Below are 14,625 nucleotides of genomic sequence, written 5' to 3'. Positions count from 1 at the left end.
AGGTGACATTGCGAACAATTTTTCGGATAGGACAATTTATGTATAGGATCATCAAGTACGATTGATTTAGGGATCGTAGAGTTGTAGCTAGAGACCAACTACGATCGTCGAATTACGAAGTAATTCTCGGCTAACTTCGATCGGATCTTACAACGGGTTACACATAAGAGTGACAAATTGATCTAGGATATGACTAGTGGGAGTGAGATATAATCATGGGAGTGTCCCATAAACATATCTTATAGGCCTAAAAAAGAATTAGGCAAAGATAGTACAAAAAGGCCAAAAATAGGGTTTTTGGGCCTAGACCGGTTCGGGTACTTCTAGGACTCGGATTGGGCTGAATTTTGAAGGATTAGTTTATGATATAATAAAAATTATATCTGCCAGTTTTCGTGGTGTTTGGACGCTCCCTCCTTAGGGAATTGAGAAAATATCAATAGTTGCTATTTTCGACTATTGCCCTAAATCTTATTCTAAAGGGTGTTTTAGGAAACCTAAAAGGAGGTGGATTCTTATTAGGGTTCTACATAAACACTCTTAGGGCAGAGAATAAGGTGTGGAATTTCTCTCTAAGCTTTCTTACTCTACCACATCAAGTAGAGAGGAGAAAGTGAGCTAATTCTCATTAACTATCTATCTAGTCAAGAAGAAAGGTGTTCTTCTTTCCAACCACCATTAGTGTGCTAGCTAAACAACAAGGTGAGAGATCAAGTTGATTGCTCGTGTCTCAAGTAGAGGAGCTACGCTTGAAGCTCTTGGTCTTCTCATAAGCAATTGGAAAGGTTCGAGGGAAAACTAGTGAATAAGGTATTTATCTTTCTAGTTTTACTTAGTATTATTATGGGCTTATGCATGTGATCCTGGGAATACTAGTGTAGACATTAGATGTCTTATTTCCGCTATAAACACTAGTAGAAGAGTGTAAATCCCAACAGGAAGTTCACACGGGAGAACAAATCAATATCTGGAAGGATAATTGGATCCCGGGAACTCAAGGCCCGCTAAATAACAGTACGAATCCGAACCTTGTTACTGTTTCTCAACTAATTAGCAATAACCAATGGTGTGAGGAGACCCTTAGCACGAACTTTGATGATCCTACGTGTAATTCGATTAAAGCTATTCCCCTACAGAATTAAGGCTCTAGATGAAATGCACAGTCACTCAATCTGGAAACTTTTCGCTTAAATCTATGTATCAACATCTGAGTGTTATCCATAATCCTCACACTCCACCTTCCATTAACTGGAACTTCATTTGGTCCATCCCTACTATCCCCCGTATTCATCTCTTTCTCTGGAAATGTTTCTCTAGAGCCCTTCCGGTCCGTGAGCGTATTGGAAATTCATAGGAAATATATACACATGTCTTAATTGTATAGAAATTGAGTCTATAGAACATACATTGTTTCACTGTCCTCTTGCTAAAAGCTTGTGGTTCCACTTTAACATCTTATCTACGAATATCCATTCCAGATCCGAATAAATCCTTTCCTGGCAAGACCCAGACAAACCAGTTGCACCTCTAATGACATTCACTTTGTTACTATTCTATGACATATACGGAAGGAAAGATGTGATCACTGCTTCCAACATACGATAAATACGACTAGCGCAGTAATAAAACTAATTATGGCTTTTCCAAAAATGAATAGCATTCCGAAGAAACCTTGACAAAAACAGTTGGAAATTGAAAAGCCTTCAATGTACCATATATAAAAAATAAATGTTGATGCGTCTTTTACAAATATTAATACTAATATTGGAACTAGTGAAGAAAGTGAAGCTATAGCTATTCTTAAAGGCATCGCTTGGGCGGAGGAACATAATTACAAAGATATCATCATCGAAAGTGACAATATCAACCTGAAACAACGTCAAACTTTCCCACACTTTTTCCCCAACAAAGAATTGATTTTTCCCGCTTTTTACCCAAAAATCATTTTTCCAACTAGATCTAGACCCTAATAGGCTAATAGTAAATGGGTGATCATTTTTTTTACAAACGATTGATCAGTTGATCTTTGGCGCCGCTGCCGGGGATAGGTTTAGAAATTTGTTTTGATCTTGAATTGGTTAGTTTTAGGGTTTTAAATTTATTTTTATTTTCTTTTTTTGATCGCTTTAACTTGCTTTTCTTGTTTTTGTTGTGTAGTTCACAAACGAAGCTAAAGAAAGGGAGCAAACAAGGAGGAGGAAATCAAGAAGACAAAGATTTTTTACTTTTTATTTTATTTTTATTTTTGGTGAGAGAACGGCTTTAGACTTTCTAGTTTTTATTTTTGGTTTTAAGTTTTGACCCTAAATTGGAGGGCTTATTTAATTTGTAACCGAAACCAAAAAGAAGCCTCAGGTTCGAACACTTAAGGGAAGAGTGGCCCGGGTCGTCTACAAAGGTCATCACCTGTCTTGAACGGGCTGGAACTTTCTTAATCACCCACGAATCTCCTGTCAGTGGGTAATTGTGTGTTTTGTGTGCCTAATTGCTTTGACCGGACTGTTTAGTGTAAGCATTCTAGTAAGGGCAATAACCCAGTTGAAAGATAGGAGACGGATTTCATCACCGTTCTCTTGCCCAAATAGGTAACAACATTCACGACCCTAAACCTCGCCTAATTTTAAAATCTGATTTAGACATTGGCCTCTAAGGTATCGAGCTCATAGGATCTTTAAACAATTCAAGAACTCGATTTTTATTTGGGCATTCCAAAAGGGAAAGTGTCATACAATTCTTTAAAAAGGCCGCCTCGAGAAGAAGAAACGTTGACATATGTAGGACGGTTATTTTCAACTTTCTTAGTTGGCTGTCTTGTGGAGAATTGTTTGACCGCGATACTTTGACGGAGTAACCCTCCTAACAGTCATAGTTCAAGCTTTATTACGAAGTAGCAGATGTTTAGACTTTTTAGGTGAATCTGATTAACCCATTCGCTAAATCTAAGTCTAATCAACCTGTTGTTAGATTCTGTTTAGGTTGCTTGGGGAGTCAACTTGTTCGTGTTTGTTTCCTATAGGATCTTTGTAGTGATTCCTTGGTTTTGAAAAAAAAAAGTTTTGTTGAGAGTATCCTTGGTCATTGGGCTCTAGTTTATGCCCGATAGATATCGTGATAACAGAGGTCGTTTTAGCAGAGAAACTCATTTAAGTAATCTTCTAGCAAGTCTCTCATTGAGTGACACTATGGGTGAAAATCTGAACCAAGGCAGGGATGGAAATCCACCTATGACACTCAGGGATTACATGAATCCTACTAGAACATGTCAACCATCATGCATACGGTTACCCCACTGCACGACTCACTTCGAGTTGAAGTCGGGCATTATTCAAATGTTCCCGACCTTCCGTGGGGTTGAGAACGAGAACCCCTACCACCATGTTAGGGATTTTGAAGAAATCTGTGGGACTATGAATTTCTCTAGTATGCCTGATGAAATTTTGAGACTTAGGTTGTTTCCTTTCTCTTTGAAAGATAGAGCAAAATCTTGGTTGTATGCCTTACAATCTCATTCCATCACTACATGGGAAATTGAGCAGTTCGTTCCTTCTAAAATTCTTTCTTAAGCACAAAAGTACCTCTTTAAAGAAAAGTCTTAATAATTTTGTGCAACAAGAAGGAGAATCTCTCTATAAATATCTTGAGAGATTTAAAGACCTGGAACTGCAGTGTCCACACCATGGTTATGAAAAAAGCAGACTAGTCCAATTCTTTATGACGGACTAGACTATCCCACTACATCCATGGTAGAGTCATTCTGTGTTAGCGGTTTTACTTATAAATTCGTCCATGATTGCATGGAATTTCTAGAAGATCTAGTTGAAAAATCCCAGATATGGGAAAAACTTTTAGAGGACCTCCTAGTAGGGCAAATCCGACTCTGAATAAAGATGGCATCTATAGAGTTGACGATTCAAAAGTTAAAGCCATGACTATACGGATAGAAGCCCTAGTATGAGCATCTCTCTATAAATATCTTGAGAGATTTAAAGACCTGGAACTGCAGTGTCCTCACCATGGTTATGAAAAAAGTAGACTAGTCCAATTCTTTATGACGGACTAGACTATCCCACTACATCCATGGTAGAGTCATTCTATGGTAGCGGTTTTACTTATAAATCCGTCCATGATTGCATGGAATTTCTAGAAGATCTAGCTGAAAAATCCCAGCTATGGGGAAAAACTTCTAGAGGACCTCCTACTTGGGCAAATCCTACTCCGAATAAAGATGGCATCTATAGAGTTGACGATTCAAAAGTTAAACTTGCCGCCATGACTAGACGGATAGAAGCCCTAGAGCTTGGTCGGCCTAAAGCATTCATGGAAGATCCCACTCAGGTCATGAGTGTTGGAAATGAATTCATCTCTTATCTGTGCTCCGTCTGTGGAGACCCTTCTTATACAGGGAACAAGTGTACCCTATTCTTTGGTTCTGCTGAAAAAGAACAAGCTAAGGTTCTTTACTAAAACTCTAGGCAAGACAGTCGTCAGAAGTATGACCCTTATTCTAACACGTACAATCCAGGTTGGAGAAATCATCCCAATTTTCCTTGGCCCAAGGGGCAAAATCAAAGTCAGCCTAGTAGTTCGATGAACCCTCCTGGGTTTAATGCCCCTAGAAATTCTTATGCTCAGTCTAATGTCCAATATTCTTCTGAAAAGAATAATTTCTTAGATGAAGCTATAAACTGCTAACCAAGAGCCATGTGGATTTCAAGGAAACAATGGGAAACTTCAAGGAAACAACTGAACAATTTATTGAAAAGACCACCATGTCTTTAACTAATTTAGAAACTCAGGTTGGACAACTTTCAAAAGCCCCTAACCATAGAGAACAAGGTATGTTTCCTAGTTAACCAGTGCCAAATCCGAAGGGTATACCGTCGATGAACCAGGCTAATGCAGTAACCACCCTTAGAAGTGGTAAGATAATAGACAATAAGGTAGGAGTTCCCGAAGATAGTGAACTAAATCCAGAACCATCCTCCTTACCAGCTACTGTCCCTAGTAAAGAGCCTAAGAAGGCTCCTGAGTCTGAAGACCCACCCATAGTGCCTGAGTCATATGTTCCTAGAGCCCCGTATCCTCAGCGTTTGGTAGAGCCAAAGAAGAACTCTCAGTTCGAGGAGATAATGGAAATGTTCAACAGGTTAGTACTAATATTCCATTGTTAGATGCTTTTAAACAAGTTCCAGCTTACGCTAAGTTTCTTAAAGACCTATGTACCAGAAAGCGTAAGATGAATGTGCATAATAAAGTCTTTTTGACTAATCAAGTGAGTTCTATCATCCAACAGAACCTTCCACCTAAGTACAAAAACCTAGGAAGTCCTACACTACCATGCACTATAGGGGCCCATAAGATCGAACGAGCTTTGTTAGATTTAGGTGCTAGTATCAACCTTCTTCCTTACTCTGTGTACCTACAGTTAGGTTTAGGAGAGATAAAATCCACTTCTATAGTTCTCCAGTTGGCAGATCGGTCTGTTAGGCGACCACGTGGCATAGTAGAGGATGATTTGATCAAAGTTAATGAATTCATCTTTCTTGTTGATTTCATAATCTTAGAGACATGAACTCGGGTTAGTGGATTCAGAGTCCAAAGAATTTAACCTTACCTAAATAATAGGCTAAAATGAATGATTTGACTCTCTAAATCTTGGTTTCCTCTTGATCCTTTGGCTTAGTCGGTCCCAAAAATTGGGAAACCAATCAATTTTAGAGACACACATCCCAAAATCTACTTTGTAATTTCATTGCTTTGAAAATAACGTTCAAAAAAGGTTTAGGATCCAATCTTCCCAAAATATGGATATTTAGTCCTTTTACATTATGGACATAATAACCCATTCTTTATGAAATAACTACCGTCCATGTCCCTCCTACAAAAATCACAGGATTTTTAATTTTCCAGGGTGAATTTGGAAACTACATCTAATGTAGGCGTGATTTGGGGGATTTAAAGCAGCTAACGTATAAATCCGAAATTGATTTTTCTCTCTCTTCTAACCGTTTTGGAAAGCAAATCTATTTCCAAATTGATTCAAAACAAAAATCTTAACCAAATCAGTTTTCTCTCTCTTTACAGATTTGGAAACCAAATCAATTTTCTCTCTCTTATTATGTAATTTTTTTTCGATTCAAATCAATTTTCTCTCACTTAACTTTTTAGATTTGGAAATAGAATATTTTCTTGAATCAATTAAGCGTGATTTGTGGATTAATATACAAAACGTATATATCACTTTCTCTCACTTAACTTTCAGATTTAGAAATAGTAAATTTTTTTGTGAACATTACAGCAGCATTTGTTTTAGTTTTTACTCATACATAAATACACATCGAATACAAATTATGAAACAAATACGTAAATTATGTGTTATTTATGACGAGGAAACCATCATTTGTCATGTATACAACGTAATTTAATTTACATTACACATAATTTCTTTTACATTACACATCGTTTACATTCTATTACAACAAAAAAATACAAAATCTTCTCTGGTTCAAAAATGGTGCCCATCCATGTACTCTCCATTTGTAGTCTTGAGCAGGACACACAACAGTTACACTATGTCGAAGAGCTAATCCAAATGCTTTTGCACCACCAGGAAACAATTGACCAACTTCAGTAAATATTTTATCCCAGCCATCCGATTTTATTTTCGTTGACTTACTTTGATTTGATGATTCTGTTTGAAATTCCATCTGTTATATCAAATCTACACATATAAATACACATAAGTTAAACAAAAAATCATATATTATATTATAATTTGCATGTACAGTTCCGTAAATTATATAAAATGTTTGTAAATTTTAACAATATTTGAAGGGTTTGAGTGGTTTGGTAAGCTTAACAAGGCTACTGTTTTAGGTGAAAAGTACGCGTAATGGTAAATAAATACTACATAATTTATGTGCACTTATATGATGTTTTATAATTTATTATAAATTATATATAATGTATAAAAAATTACGCGTATTTTACATTCTCTTATAAAAAAAAACATGGTACGTAAGATGTTTGCGTAATGTACTAGAAAGTATGCAAATTTACTGTAAATTACCTATAATTTATTTCAAAGTACATGAGATTTGATAGTAAAGCGAAGTTGTTCTACTAATGAAATGAGTACTGTTTTGGGTTTAAAGTACGCGTAATTTTCACTAAATTACCCATAATTTATGAACATTAATATAATGTTTTTGATATTCCTGATAAAGTATGGATAATTTGTTACAAAATACATATATTATGTTTTCTGTTATAAAAACATCGTACGGAAGATGTTTGAGTAATTTACTACAAATTATGGGAATTTACCAGAAACGACATGTAATGTAGATTCTGTTATGAGGAACCGTACGGAAAAACGCGGGGGTTCATAAATCTGTACGGATTGAAAATGAGATCTGAAGAACAAATGTGAATATCATTAAGCTTAAACAACAATCTAAAGATATATGATATGATGATTGATTGCAATAATAGCATACTCGATTTGAAGGATTTAGAACAGAAAATTAACATCAAACATTCGAAAAATAATGAATTAGTAAACAAATCTTTGAAACTTTTACTCAAAATCATATATGATCAACTTTAGAGAGAGAGAATATGTTATAATAAACTAAAACAGAATATAAAAACTTATAAACCAGACGAAAATTGACTCCAATAATGTGTTTTACATGATTAACGATGAAGAAGATGATTTTTGATTTTTTGATGAAGAAGATGATTTCAGCAGCTCTATTGAATATGAAACAATGTTTCTGATTTAATAGAGGATTTCCAGAAGATTAAGATGTAGAGAGAGAAAGAAAACCATTATTTTGGTTTAGGTTACAGATTTATAATGAAGATCACGCTTTCTTTGTTTAGAAACGTGATAGGAGAGAGAAATTAGGAGATAAAAATGAAAAAGATATTTGGTGAATTAGAAGATAAATGTGTTTTTATATTTAAAGAAGGTTTGTTTAGGTATTAAGATTTATCAAGTATTCTAGAGATTTGTGTTTTCTCTCTAGATGTATCCAAATGGACTAGATATCTATTTGTATCAATAATTTGGTTTTTAAACCCTTTATGGGATTAGAGATGATTAAAATTGTTATTAGGGGTTGTTTTTTGGGCCTTATACCCAAAAATTCTATTTTTAATATAAAAATGGACCTACTGCCTAAGGAAAGTTGTCACTTATATTGGTAACCCACATGAAGTCAATTAATGCAATTCTTTCTCAACCCTTATTTTTTACTTGAATCTTAATTATTTAAAAAACTCCCATGTAATTTGCCTTCTCTGCAAAACAGTCCTTAGGGCAACTCCAATGTATAGGCTGGGGCTCCCAGTGAATTTGAGAGCCCCATCCTCTTCAATCTAACCCGGGAGCCCCGGGGATGGGCTCCCGGTGGGGTTGGGAGCCCGGGGTGGGGCCTCCCAGCCCCCAAAATATGACCGTTGGGAGCTCCAATGGCCATATTTGGGGTGGGGATTAGGGGATCCACCCCACTTTTTTTAAATTTTTTTTTTAATTGATTTTTTCTTTAATCTTCTTATTATTTTAAATACTTTTTTTAAAGTATTTTCTCTAATTTTTTTATCTTTTTTTTTTGTGTTTATTTGTTTGAAATTATCTCTCTCAAATAATATGACATTTTAAAATCAAAATTTCGCACACGTACTTCGCACACGTGTATTATTTTGATTTGGGAATCCCGGTTGGATGCCCGACGTTGAAATTGAGAAAAGTCCCGGAGCTCCCAAAATTCAGAGGCTCCCAAAATTGGGAGCCCGAACCCCACGTTGGACTTGCACTTAGTCAACTTTAATAGTGCATCGACTTCATTGTTCTCTTCTTCACATCTTTGTGTTATACCTAAAAAATCAGTCATTTTTAATAGTATTATCATAAATAGCAACTAAGGGACGAAGACAAATAATTGAGTTATAAGGAACCCATCAATCTTATATACTTACTGTAAGGGAGCTTTTGTCAAAATAGTAAATGATGACAAGATCCAAATTATCTTCCCTATTATGGTTGAAAGAAGGAAATCCAAATCCATCCTTTTAAATATAACTTTCAGTTCCCTCTCTCTTCCAGTGGAGCTAATTTCACTTGGGTGGTAACTGGTAAGTAAGCTCTTCCACTTAATTATTTATTTATCAATTTCTATGGAGTGAGAGGTTCCTAGGGTTTCTTTTCATGCTAAACCCTAGGAATCTAAAGTTTAGAGGTTTGATTTTGTAACACCTTCATTATCATGAAAGGAGTATAACATTTTTCATTGTGTTTTGTACATTTAGAGAGAAATTAGGTTTCCATTAATGACCTCAATTTTAGCCAAAGAAGAACAAAGCAAAGTTTAAACTATCTGATACCTAACATGACCTAGATAGCTCTCCCATGTGAAAACACAACGAAAAATGTGCAAAACTCCGAAAACTTTACCGTTCTTGTTTGGTTAAAATCTGACTAAAACCTAATTTCAGTTATTTTGAAGCAGATCATAAGAGATTATAATATAGTATGAAGTATGCGCGACAAGCCCAAAGGTCATGCGTAATTCAACCCAGAAGATTGCTTTTCCTCATGGGGATTTTAGCTATATTTATTTTAGTCCTAGAAACGTTCACACTTCCTTACGGAAATGATTTCCTTAGTGGTAAGGTTTTACTACACGAAGGAACGAACTTCGCGGCTGAAGATGCTTATATTAAACTAGCTATGACCCATAATGTTCCCTTTTCAAATGTTTCGAACATGATTGAATTATCTCTAGTTCCATTTGAAGCCTCTGATATGAAGGGTAAAGAAAAAATATTACAAAGAGATCCAGAAAATGAATTTGCTTCAGAAAAGAGGTATATCAGTGACTTGGATGTTGCAGTTTCTGAAAAAGTTATTGATCTGGACAGGCATTCTGTAGATTTAGCGATTGAAGTTCAAGATGGTATTCTTAGTCAAGAAAATAATATAGAACATCGAAAAGGATTTTCCAAGGGGAACAAGCAAGCAAGAGAAATGCTTTCGGAGGCCGGTAATTTAGTGTTACGGACGAAAGTTTCACCCAATTCAGCAAATTCTACAGTTACAAATGTGCCTATAGTTAAGAAGATGAGATGTGATATGCCACCAAAGACAATAATGACACTATCTGAGATGAACCATTTATTCTACCGGAAACGCAGGTCTTCCCCTAAAATGGTATTTATCTGTATTTCTAAGTTTATAAAGAAAATATTTTTTTATTTTCTTTATTGTAGTTTCTTACCCATTTTTCGGTTGGAATATAGATACCTAAGTGGCCTTCAATACGCGATAACGAACTTGTATCTGCAAGGTCACAGATAATGAATGCTCCTATTATCAGGGATAGTCAAGAACTTCATGGTCCACTATTTCGGAACATTTCCATGTTTAAAAGGCAAGTCTATTAAACTTATGGTATAGCTATTTGTATGTTTCGTGTTATAATTAATTCTCGTAATAACGTCTTTGGGTTTCTTACTCTAAAACTTTTTATGACAGTGTTATCACTTCTTAATCGACAACAGTCAAAGATAATACATGATAGTACTGAAAGATAACAAAAACTGAGGTGAAACATTCAGAGGATGTAATACATTTTGGGACATTGCTGTACTAATTTTCTGCTAGATCATAAATAATGCTTCTCAGGATAAATTTCCGAAAGTATCTTTCGGAAATATACAGTTTACTGAATACGGAAAATGGGCAGAATTCCCTAGGCCAAATTATCTTTTGTTAAAAAGGATCCGTCAATTCTTTTAGGCTTTAGGCCCTACATAAGGTTTGCACAAGTTCGCTCATAGTGTGTACTGCTTGCACAGGTACACATCGATAGCCCAAGCCCTAAAAACACTGACTGTCTCTTCGACCAAGACCAACAGGAAATTGGGTCTTCGGCCCAATTTCCTGTATCAAAGTTAGGTCGAAGCTAGATCTTACAGGCATCGTATTCTCAAATGTTTGTCATAATTTCAGAATCACAAAAAAGGCAATTAGATTATTCTAAAGCTTGTATTTGTGTTAGATCACGATTATCTGCATGCATTTGGATTACCTACAATCACATTAAAGCTTTCATGTTCCACTAATTTTGCACTATATCTTGATTCATGCTTTCCAAATCTTTTCACTTTCAATCATCATTTCTCGAATTTTTTAAGCCTGTAATCATGACGTCACACTCCATACATTTCAATGCTCTCAGTTATCTTAATTCAAGTGGGGTACTAGTTTGTCTATATGTGTCTATATCTTTTAAGTACTCGTTGTACTATAATCCTAATTACCTTTAGCAGTTGTAGAACATTCAATGATCCTAGCTCCCTCAAGCAGTGGAATGATTCGACTCTAAATCATACTTTTTCTATCGCCACCATGCACACAGTGTTTCCTTAGTTATGAATAGAGTGTGTTATACATTACACTAAAGTTACATCAAACAAAAGCCTATCGATGTCCTTTGGTTTTAACAATAGTGTCTAAAGGGTATGACACTTCCCATTACCACGAACAAGCATCACTACCATATAAAAAACAGAGAAATGGGCTAAAACGCTCGCGCGTGGACCAAATAGGACCTTGGGCCACATGTGGCAACAAAAACGTCGGAGGTCCAATCTCGTGAGGGTTGGGTGAAAGTACTAAAGCCCCTGTGTCACCCCCGAAATGCCCAGTCTGCCCATAATCCATATGTGCTCATAACGTATTAAGATTTATGAGCTTTCATTTGTATTTTGCTAGTTCATATTAACTTATTTATGTTCCTAACGTATTATGAACTGTTAAATGCTATTGTTTCCATACCTTAAGTAGTCTTCCTCTCATACCGTGGTCAGACTCATGGACGACCACGGTTGGCTGTATTCCTCAACAGGAGACTACTCTTACCCAATCATGTTGAAGATTGTTTTGTTTAACTTTTTTTTCTAGGGAGATTGCGGGATGTTGGGAGAGATTATCCTGCTCTAACTTCTCTTTCTCATGTACTTGATTGGATTAAGCTTCACGGAGTTTAACTTCATCATAAGATAATTAATTTTTTTTCCATACTAAAATTCTCTAAACTATCTTTAGTTAAAAGATGTAATCATTTCTAGGCTAAAGAATAATTTGTAGAAGCTTTTTGTAATGAGAACTCCATTTAAAAAGACTCTAGAACTCCTAAACAAGGATACATAATAAACGTATGACTCTTTTTACGTATATAATAGCTCAAATAACAAGCTATAACATCCAAAATTACCATGTAATGACTACTGTAAATTTTAACAACTTACGAATATTAATCCAAATCTAAAACAACTATGAACAACAAAGAAAATAGAAACTAGTAAATAAGTAAATAAAGGATGGACAAACCGAGTCCTAGTCAGCTGGGACATGAGGGCTTGAGCCTTGTGTATGTGTAACCTATTCACATTGCTTTCTCTCTCTTTTTCGGGTGGTGCTTGTTCGTAGCAGTGGTGGTGGAAGAAGGAAGCCCAGATGAAGAGTAAGAAATAAATTTGGATTTGTTTTAAGATGAACTATGGTTGGGATGGTTGCGTGGGAGATTTAACGAAAATTTGATGTCTAATAGCTCAACCATGGCTTCATTTTACAGCAGCTCTCGTTCATGAAAAACAGAATACCTAATTCAAGTTAATTTAAGCTTAACTTCCTCTTGGCTCTTGAGAACTCTCTTATTTAATTTGATCTGTGAAGCCCACAGTAAGCCTGACCTTAGTTGAAGCCTGAGTTTGGAATTTAAGCCTGATGAGTTACTCCAGTAACAATAAATTATTCTGAAACTTCATATGATCATTATTTTAGGAGCTATGAACTAATGGAGCAAATACTCAAAGTTTACATCTACAAAGACGGGAAACCACCAATCTTCCATCAGCCAATACTGAAGGGGCTTTATGCTTCCGAGGGGTGGTTCATGAAACTGATGGAGGGGAACAAAAAATTTGTGGTGCAGGACCCAACCAAAGCACACTTATTTTACATGCCCTTTAGCACACGAATGCTGGAATATGCCCTGTATGTACGTAATTCACATAACCGAACCAACCTGGCTTTGTATTTGAAGAACTATACAAACGCGATCGCTTCAAAATATTCTTTCTGGAACAGAACCAATGGAGCGGATCACTTTTTTGTTGCTTGTCATGACTGGGTATTTGTTCGGGATTGTACAAAATTTAAAACCTTTGAACCATGTGATATGTATGTACTGATAAACAATAGTCTTTCAGGCCCCTTATGAAACAAGGCACCATATGGAGCGTTGTGTCAAAGCTATGTGCAATGCTGATGTTACTCAAGGTTTCAAGATAGGCAAAGATGTTTCGCTTCCGGAAACATACGTGCGATCAGAGAGGAACCCTCAAATAAACGTTGGAGGTAAGCATCCTTCTAAGAGATCAATTCTTGCTTTTTTTGCAGGAAACATGCACGGGTATTTTCGCCCTATCTTGTTACAAAACTGGAAAAACAAAGACCCCGACATGAAAATCTTTGGTCCTATGCCTCAGGGTGTTGCAAAAAAAATGAGTTACATTCAGCACATGAAAAGTAGCAAATACTGTATCTGTGCAAAGGGTTATGAGGTTAACAGTCCACGAGTTGTCGAGTCAATCTTCTATGAGTGTGTACCTGTGATTATATCAGATAATTTTGTTCCTCCTTTCTTCGAGGTTCTGGATTGGGAGGCGTTCTCAGTTATAGTAGCAGAAAAAGATGTTCCAAAGTTAAAAGACATACTTCTTTCGATTCCAGAGAATAAATACCTTGAAATGCAACTGGCAGTGAAAAAGGTACAACGACATTTTTTTTGGCATCGAAATCCTGTGAAGTATGACCTTTTTCACATGACCCTGCATTCTATTTGGTACAACAGAATTTTTCAGATAAAACCCAGATAAGGTTTTGGTGAAGAATTTGAATGGATATATCTGACCGGCACGAAACCTCTTCTATTTGGTTCTGTTAAGTATGTTCTCTTCCACGAGATTATCGATCACTTTCGTACGGCAAAGAGATACCCAGAAGAGGAAAAGGAAGAGAGTTGAAGGAGGAGATGAAGGGAATAGGATGCATGACAAGAACAATGATGGCAAACAATAGAAAACCTGATGGTATTCTGGTTTCTGCTTAAATAATCCAAATCCCCGATGTAAAGCACGCAACAGAAGGAAGTTCTGTAAGAGCATCATGTGTTTGTTGTAAAAATATTCGTATTTATGTTAGTGTATCAGTTATGCAGCCTTTTGTTTTAAGCCTCTAAAGCTCAAGCATTGATAAGAGGGAAGATCAAATTGTAGGTCACGTCCCATCTGATTTAGAGCATTTGTTATGGGACACTCAAATTCTAAAATTTAGAGTTCCACTTAGGATCCTAGAGATTTAGTTAAAAAACATTTTGCAATGGAAAACTATATCTGACACTTCATGGAAAACTAGAGATTTAGTTAAAAAGACTAGACGTTCTAAAATTAGAGTGTCTTATTGCGACTCTCAAAGTGTTATTCTAAAATTTGAACTAATAGAAAACTTTGATTTTTAACTGTTTTTTCTATTAATCTTGTTTTTTTTTCAAA

The 14,625-nt window shown here is 35.9% G+C and overlaps 1 protein-coding gene across 4 annotated transcripts; it reads left to right on the top strand.

Annotated features, from left to right (window-relative positions):
• The first annotated feature begins 8,777 nt into the window (after positions 1-8,777).
• Positions 8,778-14,290, top strand: LOC147543882 (putative glycosyltransferase At3g07620). 4 transcript variants are annotated; one of them, XM_086634127.1, is made up of 6 exons: positions 8,820-9,141; positions 9,502-10,216; positions 10,306-10,436; positions 12,854-13,202; positions 13,282-13,842; positions 13,926-14,290. In XM_086634127.1, the coding sequence occupies exons 2-6, from the start codon at positions 9,539-9,541 to the stop codon at positions 13,959-13,961; spliced, it is 1,755 nt and encodes a 584-aa protein (XP_086490253.1). In that variant the 5' UTR covers positions 8,820-9,141; positions 9,502-9,538; the 3' UTR covers positions 13,962-14,290. The 4 variants fall into 4 exon arrangements, with proteins under 4 accessions (XP_086490252.1, XP_086490253.1, XP_086490251.1 ...); XM_086634128.1 differs by having other exon boundaries at positions 8,865-9,141; positions 9,516-10,216; XM_086634126.1 differs by having other exon boundaries at positions 8,778-9,141; positions 9,516-10,216; positions 13,282-14,290.
• The last annotated feature ends 335 nt before the right edge of the window (positions 14,291-14,625 follow it).

This window comes from Eschscholzia californica, unplaced genomic scaffold, assembly GCF_041429995.1.
Source record: "Eschscholzia californica isolate CP2 unplaced genomic scaffold, dmEscCali1.0.p SCAF_4, whole genome shotgun sequence".
NCBI classification, from domain to species: Eukaryota; Viridiplantae; Streptophyta; class Magnoliopsida; order Ranunculales; family Papaveraceae; genus Eschscholzia; species Eschscholzia californica.
This window is presented reverse-complemented; position numbering and strand designations above follow the sequence as displayed.